We start from the raw sequence: 15,322 nt of genomic DNA on the forward strand, positions 1-15,322 counted from the left end.
ATTTACACTTTGATTGGAGAATATAAAAATAGATTTTCATTCGATGAAAGTACTGGTTAGTAAAACTTTAAAAGTAAACCAACAGTTCTATAACTATAATACTATCTAAATATACTTTTTTTAGGAATAATTTATGCAACTGAAAGTTTAGACAGAGAAGAAAAAGATAGCTACCACTTAAACCTTCAAGTTAAATACTCGAACGATTTAAAGTGCCTGATACAGGTAAAAAAAAATTAAAAACAGCTAGATTAATTAACCATTCAAAAAAAAAACGAACTATGTCTTACTCAAACTTATTTTCTAGATCTTTATAAAAGTGTTAGATGTGAATGACAACTGGCCAACATTTACAAAAAGTCAATTGAGGGTTCGAGTAAAAGAAGATTCGGTTGTGGGAAGCGTTGTTTATCAATTTGCTGCATTTGATGCTGATATTGGTTTGTTTTTTGAAATCAGTTACAACTACCTGAATGAAAAAATAAACTTAGTTTAAAACAAAATAAAAAACATTTTTTTAAGATTATTTTTTGTTTCCAAACAATAAATAAGTTTTAAAACAAAAACTAACATAGTATTTTATTTTAACTCATTTAACTAACATTTAAGGTGAAAATTCCCAACTGAAATATGCTCTACAACGCCACAGTTTAGATTCAGTTCCTTTTGAAATTGATGAAAAACATGGTTATTTGACATTACAAAGACCCGTTGATCGTGAAATTAGAGACAAATACCTTTTCAACATTACTGTTAGTTAAATTTTTTCTTGAACTTCATAAAACTTTAGTTACAATTTAAATAAAGTTTCTTAAGCAGTTAAAGTTACAATAGGTGAAGTTTTATTTTGTCGAATAAGCTGAAGAAAATTGGCAAACATGCTTTCATTTTCAAACATAGAAAAATATTGTTAACTCTATACACGAGATACAACTATAGTTTTACTATAATTTTTTTTTAAAGGTAAAAGACCAAGGTATTCCAGCTAAGTCAACATCAGTTCAAGTTAATTTAAGAGTAACAGACGTGAATGACAATGCTCCTGTATTCAATCAAACAAGTGTTAGTTTTCAGTATCTAAAATGTTTTATGACTAAAAATCCGTTGACCGTTACTTATTTACTATAAATTTTACTTTACAAAGAGTGGTGTGCTTTACTCTAACAAAATACAAAATTTAGTAAATAAACCTTTTTATTGTATAATTAATATTAATCAATTTTTTTTTTTTTTCAGTACAAAGCTGAGGTTAAGGAAAGTGCCAAAATTAGCCATCTAGTGGCAAAAGTTGAAGCATTCAGTTTAGACGATGGAGTAAATGCGGATTTGCAATACCTCATTGTTGGAGGAAATGAGCTTAACAAGTTTCAAATCGACAGTAGATCAGGTATAAGAGAATGACTTTAAAAAATGACTACTTGAATCATTTATATAGTAACAACATTCAAATACAACTTTCATTCAAATACAGGAGAAGTTGTTCTTCTTGATGAAGTGGATTATGAGGTGAACAAATATTTTGTGTTGACAGTCCGGGCGCAGGATCTTACAAATGATCCAATTATGAGCGACACTTCTCTCAACATACGTGTCATTGACGTCAATGACAACAAACCTACTTTTAACATCATCAACTTTCCTGTGAGTATAAACTGTTTGAATAAAAAGGTTTAAATTAAAAGCTAATGTTTTTTGTCTTTCAAATTAAAGATATTCGAAAGTCGACCATTATTTATTATTTTGTTAAAAAGTTCAAATCTGGTCATAGTTCGTGCTAAAATCGTAATTTAGATTCAGTTTTCAAACAAGTTGTTAATTTCAGATATTTGTCAACGAAGATGTCATTGATGACGTCATAGCAACAATAACCGCTTTCGACAAGGACCAAGGCGCAGGGGGCGAGGTCAAGTACTCGTTGCTAAGCAACGAAGCGGACCAGTTGCCGTTTCAATTGGATGAGGACAGCGGTCGGCTGTCAGTGGTCGAACCGGGTCTCGACTTTGAAGCCCGCCGTTCGTACGCCTTTGAAGTAGTTGCCAGGGACAACGGAACTCCTTCCCTAGCAACGAGCGTCGACGTCGCTGTCAAAGTGAGAGACGTCAACGACTGTCGACCGCGGGTGGCGCTCAAGAGTTTGCATGACCACGTTGCGTTGCGTTGTCAAAGTGACGTCACGACAAAGTGCACTGCGAGCGTGTCGGAAGCAGAATGGAGAAACGTTTTTTCGGAGGAGGGCATAGTAACGGTAGGGGCGACGGATGATGACGTTGCCAAGGGAAACGCGGCCCCTTTTAAATTTAATCTCGACTCACAAATAGCAGGTTAAATAACTTGTTTGTTGTGTGTATACATTTATTTAGCTCAAACTTATTTATATAAGCATTTTAAAAGCGCATTTCAACTTATTTGTTAATGTAAGGTATCTCTTTTTATACATGAAACAAAATTTCTTAATAAATAAATTTAAAAAATATTAAATAAATTCATAGCTTAAACCAAGCCATCTTCTTTTAACAGGTGAATTTGTTTTTAATGGCAAAAATGTGCTGATATCAAATAACCCGTACGAAATAGAAGACATTTCATCAGATAAAGCGGCTAAAACGTTCCATTTCACCATAACTGCTACTGACAGTGGAAATCTCGAATCTTTGCCTCTTTATTTAGAAGTTGTCATTTTGAAAGAAAGCAAGTATCCACCGGTTTTGATCTCTCAAAAGATTCAAATTATGACTACTGAAGGTTTGTTCAAATATAAACTAATTTCGAATATAATAAAAGGATTTTGTTATAACAACCAACTTGTATACACGAAAAGATATATTAATAATTTACCCAAACTTAGCTACCTTTTATAATTATTTTACTTACTTGAATATTAATTATTCGTCTTAAACTAGTTTTAGTTTTACTGTTCTGTTTCAGATTACTTCAAAGGAGGAGTGATATCTTCAAAGCTGTACGCCACCGACAAGGACCCCCACGACTTGCAGCGGCTCACCTTCAAGATCGACTCGCTCGCCGATTTCGAGTCGTTCACGGTGAACCCCCTCACCGGCAAGCTGTCGGCGACCAATGGCGTGCGAGGTCGCCACAACGTCACGGTTGGCGTCAGCGACGGCAGCAGGTACTCGACGGGCCGGGTCGCCATCGAAGTGGTGAAAATTTCAAAAGAGTCGATTCAGAGTTCGGTCCAGGTCACTTTCGAGGGGATTTCCCCAGAAGCGTACCTTTCGACGGTTCACGGAAAATTTTTGGCGGCCCTCGGCGACATTCTTCCAAGGGGTTCGAACCCCGGTGAAAATGTGGAAGTTTTGTCCTTGAAACGCTTGAATGATTTCAATGCGCAGCTGGTGTTCAGCGTGAGGTCGCCGAAGCGTGACGGTCAGTGTTAAATTTATATAAAACAACTATTAAATAAATTGTTTTAATTTACTCTCAATAAATTAAGCTATTTTATACTCTTGTTTCAATTTAAATTGAAGTTTAAACCACTTTATGTTGCAAGTTTTCTTTTGAAAGTAATAACTGAACATAAACTTCTAAAATCTGTTCAAACTCATTAATATTAAGTCGCTAGAAGACTCTAAGGAAAAGAAGAATGACTTTTGTTTTTTTAATTTAAAGCACGTTTTGAGACTAAAAATATTTATTTCAAGTTTTCTGAACCCTTAATTCAAACACTATTGGCTAATTTTTCAGTTATACTTGGTCGATTTCAAAATACATTTATACTGTCAAACTATGTAGTGAGAAATAAAACATTGATATTCTTTCGGTTTGCACTTAAACTAGTTTGACCTTTTGGTTAGTTCGTTTGTTATGCTGTAAAGTTGAACCCCTTTTGATCTTAAATAAAAACTGTCAAATTATACTTTGATTACTAAAAATAATTTTCGAACTGCAAAATAAATTACTTGAATATTGAAACTAGTAACATCTAGTACCAAAGTGTTTAAAATCAAGATTTTAAAACAAACTAAAACTTTTATTTGGCTTTGATATCTACCTAATTTTTCAGATGTAGCATGGATATTGGGTCTTGCGTGAATCATTTTTGTTACAACGGCGGTAAATGCGGACTAGACATGTCTTTAGAGGGAAATTCCCCAATATGCAAGTGTAGTTCGGGTTATGCAGGGACTGATTGTCGCAAAAGGAAGGTTTGTGAAGACTTGCCGTGCAAAAATAAAGGAATTTGCCATTCACAAGCTGTTGAAAGTTTTAGGTTGTTGAAATTTAAAGTTGTTTTAGTTATTTCCTCGAATATTCAATACTTATATTAATAAAAAAAGCTTAATCTGTTTTACAGATATGAATTTAATGTTTTTATGAACTAGTTCTTTGCTCACTTTTAGCAATTAGTAGTACTTTACTTATGGGATATAAAAACCATTAGTTTTATCATTATCACAGATGCGAATGTAAAGAAGGTTTTGGAGGAGAATTTTGTGACGTCATATGCAAGGAGGGGTTCACCGGAGTGAATTGTGACGTCATAATAAATAAATGTTTCAGTTACGATGAAAATTTTGCTTGCAACTGCTCTTTATCAAATGAAGGTAAGCTTTTTTACTATGGATATTTGCTTTGGATGTAGTAATATGTAACTACAAGCAACAAACTAATTTTGACTGCAAACATATTCTAAAATTTTTAATATGTAAAAAATTTGCTGCGAATAAACGTAAAATTTGAAGTTTTCATGAGAAATGCTTTAGACACTTTTTTTTCATAATATGTAAAGTTTATTCAAAAAAAACTCTATGTTATCTTTTTAAGACGTTATTTACTAATATTAAACATATATGCTTTTAAAAGCTTAAGACTTTAAAATTCAACAGCAGTATTATAATCAACTACCATAGTATAATTTGTTTAATATGGATTCTTAAAGACGACTTTATCACTTGTTTATTAAAACTAATCCTAATGTTTAAATAGGGATGTATTTTTGTCACGCAATATTTCTTTTTTTTTTATGTCACGCAAAAACTTATTAAATCTACTATTTATTTAAAAGTGATAATAACAACGTAATAAAATACTATTTATTAACTGTATGTGTAAAAAAATTATAAAAAAGTAGCATAAAAAGTACGTAGTTGAACTTGGAAAATTCATAGAAAAAAAAGCTTAAACAATTGTAATAGTACAAAATAGCTTATAAGTTCCAAGTTTAAAAATTTTAGCTGAAAATTCAAATCAACAAAATAATAATGATGCTAACAGGTTGCAAAACTATCCTAGAAAATCAGACCAACGCGAAGAAATCATCATTTCCTTATTTAATCCTCATAATTGTCATTTTAATTGTCATAATCGTTGCCACCATAGCAACTGCAGTCGGCTGCTACGTAAGAAGAAGGCGAGGAAAAAAGATGCGAACCGGAAGTACTATTTCCACTAAAGAAAAGTTTTATTTGACACAACTGAAACACAGAGAAGGTTTGAATGGCTTACATTAATTAATTTTCAAATTTAATTTTATATAAGTCTTTGAAGTTTAATTCATTAAAAGCAAAATATTAACGATCTATAAAATGACTTATTTCATAGATCACTCGTCAGATGGAAACCAGTCGATTCCAAAGCCACCGATTCCTGCAAGACCGGTTGATTATCAGAGATGTTCAAGAGAAATTATTGACAGCATGGTTGAACAAGTAAATATAATTATTGTTATATATTCAGTTCTTAGTTTACAGTTTGCATACTTCTAATTACTACAATTTAACTATTTAATTATCTGCTTTTAAAAAATTTTCAGTTGAAAACCAAAAATGAAATCAACAATTTATCATTAAAAAAATTAACTACATGTTTTAAAATAATTTTCCAGGAGCTAAAGAACAGGAAACAGTCAAATGACGTATTCGACAAAAGTATGACGTCATTCCAGGACAATGAAAAATTGACGTCATACCAGGATAATGGAAAGCTGACGTCATTGGCTTCCGATTCAACTTCGTTTCAGAAAATTCCCATGTCTTGGACTGACTATGAGCACAATCATGTAAGTAGTATAATAAATAACACCAAAAATATTAGCTCAATTTGAAGTTGTTATTTCTGTTAATTAATTATTATAGTTCACACCTGTAAACTGACACAATGGTTATTATATTATTTTAACTAGAATAAAAAAAAAATACAATGTTTATATTTATAAGTATGATTAAATAAAATTTTAAGTTATTGTAAGCTTTCACTGACTGTTCATTAAAACTATAATAACTTTTTTAAGTAGATATTTAATTTCGTTTAAACAAAATGCTTCAACTAATTTTTAAACCATCACAGTTCAGCGGAAGTATATCTGGTTGTTCGTCTTACAGCAAAAGAACTCCGATCCCATCTGCGAAATCACCGAAACTGTTCACCAGGATTCCCAGACTCCAGCAGCAGTCAGTTCACAAAGTAGCAAGCAAGCAGTCCATTGCAGAACAGCGTAAGTTTTATAACAGTAATCGAGTGGTAGTCAGGCTTAGACTGATTCTTTATTAACTTTTTCAGTGGACTTTCTTGTTTTATATATTATTTTAATACACTTTTCTCTGTATTTTTAGCAGTGTTTTAGACTCTAATAATAATAATATGATTTTTTCGGAAAACATTTTAAAAAATCCAATAGTTTTTTTTAAAGCTTTTTTTAATTTGAAAAACATGTCAGTTCTCACTTTTTAAAATTCTTATAATGTAAAATTTTGTTTAAGACTTGATCTCTTATCATGTATAATCGTTAATAAATTAATTCAATCACAGTTCTAAAATATTAACAGTATGTTAGCTAGACGTAGATATACACTGATTTTGTTTTAATTTTTCAGTAAACCTTTATAATTTTTAGTTTTTCAAATTTTTAACATTTATTTTACTTTATTGTATCTTTTGAAGAAATTTTTGATTCGTAACGTATTTTTATTACAAGATATACTCACAAGTTTAAAAATATTTAACATCTAATTTCATTTCTAAACAAAGTTAAACAAATATTAAATCTTGATTAGAACATCTTTAAAATGTAAGTTTTGTAACTTTGTTTTTTTTTTCTCACTGTTTTCTTAACTAAAATTTGTTTAACCACAGTTTTGTAATTCTAAACAGTTGGAAGAAAACCAAAAAAATTGAATTTAGCAGAATTCAACCGTAATACAGGTCTATAAATAAAAAGCTTGGTTATGGTGATTTTTGTACAAACTTAGCATGTACTCAAAAACGTGGTGTTAATCATTATAATAAAATAACTTCAACTGCTTTTTCTGAAATTATCTGAATTTTGAAAGTTACTTGTTTATGTTAACTTTCAAAATCTTTAACATGAAAGACCTGTTAAAATTACATAAAACATTGAAAAATAATTTTGATTTCATATAGTTAGGTATATCTAGTTATAAGCTTTTGCTTTATGTTTCAAAATTTAAGTATAAGTATGTCAACCATTATTATCTATCCTGTTATACTTAGTGGTTTTACATCTGTTGTACTGTTGTTTGTTTCTAAGTTTTATTTTAAAACTTTCATCTAAATAAAAAATTTCTAAGTTTACCATGGTTATTAAAAAAAAATGTGTTAATTTATCTGGCTTCAAAAATTTTAGTTTTTATTCTAAACGTATTTTTTTAAACTCAAATGATAACACTTATTTTAACTGCCTTTTATTTTTAGCATGTAAATTATTAAGTTGTGATGAATTTCATTTTTCGTTCAAAACAAAAGTTATTAATGGTTTTATTAGATTGTTATTTTGTAATTCGAAATATAACTTGTTACTTTTGTTACGAAATCTCAAAGCATGTTGATAAATCTCATAGCATGTGGTTTTTGCATGTGTATTATCATGTAACTTGCATTTATTTCAGTATGTTATATTAGGTTTTTCTATACATGTTTATTTTTTTTACAAGAAGTTGTTTTATTAATTGCATATTTTGAAAAGAAAATTAGTTTAAATAATTATTAAAAAGATTCTTAAGAACCCATTAACTTTTTAAACTCAATGATAAAATGTTAACATTTTATGTTTAACTTAAAAAGAAACTTTAAAAAAGTTGTAAAAGTTTCTAAAACTCAATTATAAAATTTGACGAATCCTTTTAAATACTTAAATAATTTTGTTCACCAGATTACGCATGGGACGTTTCTGATTGGATTAAAAACAACTCGTCGGCGGCCAATCACGTTCCTGAACACGTGACGTCAGTACCAGTGAGGCTGAACAACAGATCCGACGGTGTTACGTCATCAAACAATCGCGTGACGTCACATTACAACTTGGCTGGGAGAAAACCGAAAAGGAAGGGGAGAAAATGCAGCGACGCTTCCACAACAGATTCAAAACTGGTTTGTATAAATTTATAAACTTAAAAAGTTTTATAAGTATAAATATATATATCTAGACACAAAATAGACAAGTTATTGTTGATAAAACTAAACATTTGAAGCTTTTATATAATAAGTATATAAATATTTACGTAAGTTACAAGTCAAGATCATTAAATGACAAAGTAATTATTTATTAGTTTTGATTCGAGTATTTATTTTTTCAAACCAGATACGTCATCCGCAAGACGACGAAAGCTCCCAGTATGACGTCAGTAGCGAGGTTACGACGGCTGCCAGGCAACCCGGGAGCTTATTACGTAGCAGCTATGACGTCACCAACCCCCGATTCGAACCTTCGAACTTCCCGCCATCCGTTTCCATGGAGCACGAGCGTTTCTCATTGGACGAAAAAATCTCTGAGGCCTCGGAGGATTTCTATGACGACACGGACGAGTACGAAATTTCCGCTCCGATGCCCACCGACATTATGACGTCACTTTTGGAGGGCGAGATGGAGGTGGACATGCCGACTCCGGCGAGGGCGCGCAAAAACAAGTTTCACCCCGACCAGTACCTGCCCGCCGTCGTCACCATGGCAACCAGTTCCTCGTCGTCGGTCGACGGTGACGTCACTGTCCAGTTGCTTGGCAACCAGCTGCAGATGTCGTCGCTTTCCGACTTGGAAGAAGATGACGTCAACAATTCGTTGATGTTACGTCATAATGACAACGCTTGAAAAACTTTACTTTTGAGAAACATTCCCTCTTTTCTCGTTTTCAGTGTCGAAGTATTTTTGCTGCTGCTTGAAATAAATAAAAGTTTTAATGAAAGCAGCTTGACGGAAAGCCTTTTAATTTTTGCTGTGATTTGAGGCTTCATTTTTTAATTACTTTATATTTAAAGCTTACATTTTGACATACAATAAATTTACCTTTTCTAAATAATTTCTCAGTTACCTTTTATAAATAAAATAGCGTTTTTGTTACTAAGTACTTTTTTCTGTTGTTCAGTTTTTTTAATTAGTTTTTTACAGTAAAGTTACTAAGGTACTCTCTAGTTTTTTTATCATCCTGTTAATTCAAATAAAAGTGCCTGGAAAAAAATTTCAAATATTCAAGAAGTTTGAATATGTGGGTATTTGTTAATCGAACATGAGTTTATGTTATATGTGTATTGTGACTGTTTCAAAATTGTGATGTTAAACAAATAAACATAAATCATCTAAATAGTTTTTTATTTATACTGTAAGTCTTTTGATTTTTTTTTAGTTGTTTATATGTTTAACACTTGATAACGAATATTAAAATACCTAACTGGTTTAAGCTTATAGGCATATTTGAAAACTGCATGATTTAGGTTGAACATTATTATAATTTTATTTCAGTGTTAAATTTTTATAAAACAACAATTAAATAAATTGTTTTAATTTACTCTCAATAAATTAAGCTATTTTATACTCTTGTTTCAATTTAAATTGAAGTTTAAACCACTTTATGTTGCAAGTTTTCTTTTGAAAGTAATAACTGAACATAAACTTCTAAAATCTGTTCAAACTCATTAATATTAAGTCGCTAGAAGACTCTAAGGAAAAGAAGAATGACTTTTGTTTTTTTAATTTAAAGCACGTTTTGAGACTAAAAATATTTATTTCAAGTTTTCTGAACCCTTAATTCAAACACTATTGGCTAATTTTTCAGTTATACTTGGTCGATTTCAAAATACATTTATACTGTCAAACTATGTAGTGAGAAATAAAACATTGATATTCTTTCGGTTTGCACTTAAACTAGTTTGACCTTTTGGTTAGTTCGTTTGTTATGCTGTAAAGTTGAACCCCTTTTGATCTTAAATAAAAACTGTCAAATTATACTTTGATTACTAAAAATAATTTTCGAACTGCAAAATAAATTACTTGAATATTGAAACTAGTAACATCTAGTACCAAAGTGTTTAAAATCAAGATTTTAAAACAAACTAAAACTTTTATTTGGCTTTGATATCTACCTAATTTTTCAGATGTAGCATGGATATTGGGTCTTGCGTGAATCATTTTTGTTACAACGGCGGTAAATGCGGACTAGACATGTCTTTAGAGGGAAATTCCCCAATATGCAAGTGTAGTTCGGGTTATGCAGGGACTGATTGTCGCAAAAGGAAGGTTTGTGAAGACTTGCCGTGCAAAAATAAAGGAATTTGCCATTCACAAGCTGTTGAAAGTTTTAGGTTGTTGAAATTTAAAGTTGTTTTAGTTATTTCCTCGAATATTCAATACTTATATTAATAAAAAAAGCTTAATCTGTTTTACAGATATGAATTTAATGTTTTTATGAACTAGTTCTTTGCTCACTTTTAGCAATTAGTAGTACTTTACTTATGGGATATAAAAACCATTAGTTTTATCATTATCACAGATGCGAATGTAAAGAAGGTTTTGGAGGAGAATTTTGTGACGTCATATGCAAGGAGGGGTTCACCGGAGTGAATTGTGACGTCATAATAAATAAATGTTTCAGTTACGATGAAAATTTTGCTTGCAACTGCTCTTTATCAAATGAAGGTAAGCTTTTTTACTATGGATATTTGCTTTGGATGTAGTAATATGTAACTACAAGCAACAAACTAATTTTGACTGCAAACATATTCTAAAATTTTTAATATGTAAAAAATTTGCTGCGAATAAACGTAAAATTTGAAGTTTTCATGAGAAATGCTTTAGACACTTTTTTTTCATAATATGTAAAGTTTATTCAAAAAAAACTCTATGTTATCTTTTTAAGACGTTATTTACTAATATTAAACATATATGCTTTTAAAAGCTTAAGACTTTAAAATTCAACAGCAGTATTATAATCAACTACCATAGTATAATTTGTTTAATATGGATTCTTAAAGACGACTTTATCACTTGTTTATTAAAACTAATCCTAATGTTTAAATAGGGATGTATTTTTGTCACGCAATATTTCTTTTTTTTTTATGTCACGCAAAAACTTATTAAATCTACTATTTATTTAAAAGTGATAATAACAACGTAATAAAATACTATTTATTAACTGTATGTGTAAAAAAATTATAAAAAAGTAGCATAAAAAGTACGTAGTTGAACTTGGAAAATTCATAGAAAAAAAAGCTTAAACAATTGTAATAGTACAAAATAGCTTATAAGTTCCAAGTTTAAAAATTTTAGCTGAAAATTCAAATCAACAAAATAATAATGATGCTAACAGGTTGCAAAACTATCCTAGAAAATCAGACCAACGCGAAGAAATCATCATTTCCTTATTTAATCCTCATAATTGTCATTTTAATTGTCATAATCGTTGCCACCATAGCAACTGCAGTCGGCTGCTACGTAAGAAGAAGGCGAGGAAAAAAGATGCGAACCGGAAGTACTATTTCCACTAAAGAAAAGTTTTATTTGACACAACTGAAACACAGAGAAGGTTTGAATGGCTTACATTAATTAATTTTCAAATTTAATTTTATATAAGTCTTTGAAGTTTAATTCATTAAAAGCAAAATATTAACGATCTATAAAATGACTTATTTCATAGATCACTCGTCAGATGGAAACCAGTCGATTCCAAAGCCACCGATTCCTGCAAGACCGGTTGATTATCAGAGATGTTCAAGAGAAATTATTGACAGCATGGTTGAACAAGTAAATATAATTATTGTTATATATTCAGTTCTTAGTTTACAGTTTGCATACTTCTAATTACTACAATTTAACTATTTAATTATCTGCTTTTAAAAAATTTTCAGTTGAAAACCAAAAATGAAATCAACAATTTATCATTAAAAAAATTAACTACATGTTTTAAAATAATTTTCCAGGAGCTAAAGAACAGGAAACAGTCAAATGACGTATTCGACAAAAGTATGACGTCATTCCAGGACAATGAAAAATTGACGTCATACCAGGATAATGGAAAGCTGACGTCATTGGCTTCCGATTCAACTTCGTTTCAGAAAATTCCCATGTCTTGGTCTGACTATGAGCACAATCATGTAAGTAGTATAATAAATAACACCAAAAATATTAGCTCAATTTGAAGTTGTTATTTCTGTTAATTAATTATTATAGTTCACACCTGTAAACTGACACAATGGTTATTATATTATTTTAACTAGAATAAAAAAAAAATACAATGTTTATATTTATAAGTATGATTAAATAAAATTTTAAGTTATTGTAAGCTTTCACTGACTGTTCATTAAAACTATAATAACTTTTTTAAGTAGATATTTAATTTCGTTTAAACAAAATGCTTCAACTAATTTTTAAACCATCACAGTTCAGCGGAAGTATATCTGGTTGTTCGTCTTACAGCAAAAGAACTCCGATCCCGTCTGCGAAATCACCGAAACTGTTCACCAGGATTCCCAGACTCCAGCAGCAGTCAGTTCACAAAGTAGCAAGCAAGCAGTCCATTGCAGAACAGCGTAAGTTTTATAACAGTAATCGAGTGGTAGTCAGGCTTAGACTGATTCTTTATTAACTTTTTCAGTGGACTTTCTTGTTTTATATATTATTTTAATACACTTTTCTCTGTATTTTTAGCAGTGTTTTAGACTCTAATAATAATAATATGATTTTTTCGGAAAACATTTTAAAAAATCCAATAGTTTTTTTTAAAGCTTTTTTTAATTTGAAAAACATGTCAGTTCTCACTTTTTAAAATTCTTATAATGTAAAATTTTGTTTAAGACTTGATCTCTTATCATGTATAATCGTTAATAAATTAATTCAATCACAGTTCTAAAATATTAACAGTATGTTAGCTAGACGTAGATATACACTGATTTTGTTTTAATTTTTCAGTAAACCTTTATAATTTTTAGTTTTTCAAATTTTTAACATTTATTTTACTTTATTGTATCTTTTGAAGAAATTTTTGATTCGTAACGTATTTTTATTACAAGATATACTCACAAGTTTAAAAATATTTAACATCTAATTTCATTTCTAAACAAAGTTAAACAAATATTAAATCTTGATTAGAACATCTTTAAAATGTAAGTTTTGTAACTTTGTTTTTTTTTTCTCACTGTTTTCTTAACTAAAATTTGTTTAACCACAGTTTTGTAATTCTAAACAGTTGGAAGAAAACCAAAAAAATTGAATTTAGCAGAATTCAACCGTAATACAGGTCTATAAATAAAAAGCTTGGTTATGGTGATTTTTGTACAAACTTAGCATGTACTCAAAAACGTGGTGTTAATCATTATAATAAAATAACTTCAACTGCTTTTTCTGAAATTATCTGAATTTTGAAAGTTACTTGTTTATGTTAACTTTCAAAATCTTTAACATGAAAGACCTGTTAAAATTACATAAAACATTGAAAAATAATTTTGATTTCATATAGTTAGGTATATCTAGTTATAAGCTTTTGCTTTATGTTTCAAAATTTAAGTATAAGTATGTCAACCATTATTATCTATCCTGTTATACTTAGTGGTTTTACATCTGTTGTACTGTTGTTTGTTTCTAAGTTTTATTTTAAAACTTTCATCTAAATAAAAAATTTCTAAGTTTACCATGGTTATTAAAAAAAAATGTGTTAATTTATCTGGCTTCAAAAATTTTAGTTTTTATTCTAAACGTATTTTTTTAAACTCAAATGATAACACTTATTTTAACTGCCTTTTATTTTTAGCATGTAAATTATTAAGTTGTGATGAATTTCATTTTTCGTTCAAAACAAAAGTTATTAATGGTTTTATTAGATTGTTATTTTGTAATTCGAAATATAACTTGTTACTTTTGTTACGAAATCTCAAAGCATGTTGATAAATCTCATAGCATGTGGTTTTTGCATGTGTATTATCATGTAACTTGCATTTATTTCAGTATGTTATATTAGGTTTTTCTATACATGTTTATTTTTTTTACAAGAAGTTGTTTTATTAATTGCATATTTTGAAAAGAAAATTAGTTTAAATAATTATTAAAAAGATTCTTAAGAACCCATTAACTTTTTAAACTCAATGATAAAATGTTAACATTTTATGTTTAACTTAAAAAGAAACTTTAAAAAAGTTGTAAAAGTTTCTAAAACTCAATTATAAAATTTGACGAATCCTTTTAAATACTTAAATAATTTTGTTCACCAGATTACGCATGGGACGTTTCTGATTGGATTAAAAACAACTCGTCGGCGGCCAATCACGTTCCTGAACACGTGACGTCAGTACCAGTGAGGCTGAACAACAGATCCGACGGTGTTACGTCATCAAACAATCGCGTGACGTCACATTACAACTTGGCTGGGAGAAAACCGAAAAGGAAGGGGAGAAAATGCAGCGACGCTTCCACAACAGATTCAAAACTGGTTTGTATAAATTTATAAACTTAAAAAGTTTTATAAGTATAAATATATATATCTAGACACAAAATAGACAAGTTATTGTTGATAAAACTAAACATTTGAAGCTTTTATATAATAAGTATATAAATATTTACGTAAGTTACAAGTCAAGATCATTAAATGACAAAGTAATTATTTATTAGTTTTGATTCGAGTATTTATTTTTTCAAACCAGATACGTCATCCGCAAGACGACGAAAGCTCCCAGTATGACGTCAGTAGCGAGGTTACGACGGCTGCCAGGCAACCCGGGAGCTTATTACGTAGCAGCTATGACGTCACCAACCCCCGATTCGAACCTTCGAACTTCCCGCCATCCGTTTCCATGGAGCACGAGCGTTTCTCATTGGACGAAAAAATCTCTGAGGCCTCGGAGGATTTCTATGACGACACGGACGAGTACGAAATTTCCGCTCCGATGCCCACCGACATTATGACGTCACTTTTGGAGGGCGAGATGGAGGTGGACATGCCGACTCCGGCGAGGGCGCGCAAAAACAAGTTTCACCCCGACCAGTACCTGCCCGCCGTCGTCACCATGGCAACCAGTTCCTCGTCGTCGGTCGACGGTGACGTCACTGTCCAGTTGCTTGGCAACCAGCTGCAGATGTCGTCGCTTTCCG

General features: G+C 30.4%; 1 protein-coding gene across 1 annotated transcript; it reads left to right on the forward strand.

Moving 5' to 3' along the window:
- Window positions 1–43: 43 nt before the first annotated feature.
- On the forward strand, window positions 44–3,395 carry LOC145828986 (protocadherin-18-like). Its single transcript, XM_082936730.1, has 9 exons — window positions 44–55; window positions 308–440; window positions 610–752; window positions 964–1,062; window positions 1,237–1,387; window positions 1,472–1,641; window positions 1,823–2,321; window positions 2,518–2,742; window positions 2,926–3,395. Exons 1-9 carry the CDS (start codon window positions 44–46, stop codon window positions 3,393–3,395), a joined length of 1,902 nt encoding a protein of 633 aa, XP_082792856.1.
- The last annotated feature ends 11,927 nt before the right edge of the window (window positions 3,396–15,322 follow it).

The sequence above is a fragment of the Thalia democratica genome, chromosome 2, assembly GCF_965202585.1.
Source record: "Thalia democratica chromosome 2, ktThaDemo2.hap1.1, whole genome shotgun sequence".
Lineage (NCBI taxonomy): Eukaryota > Metazoa > Chordata > Thaliacea > Salpida > Salpidae > Thalia > Thalia democratica.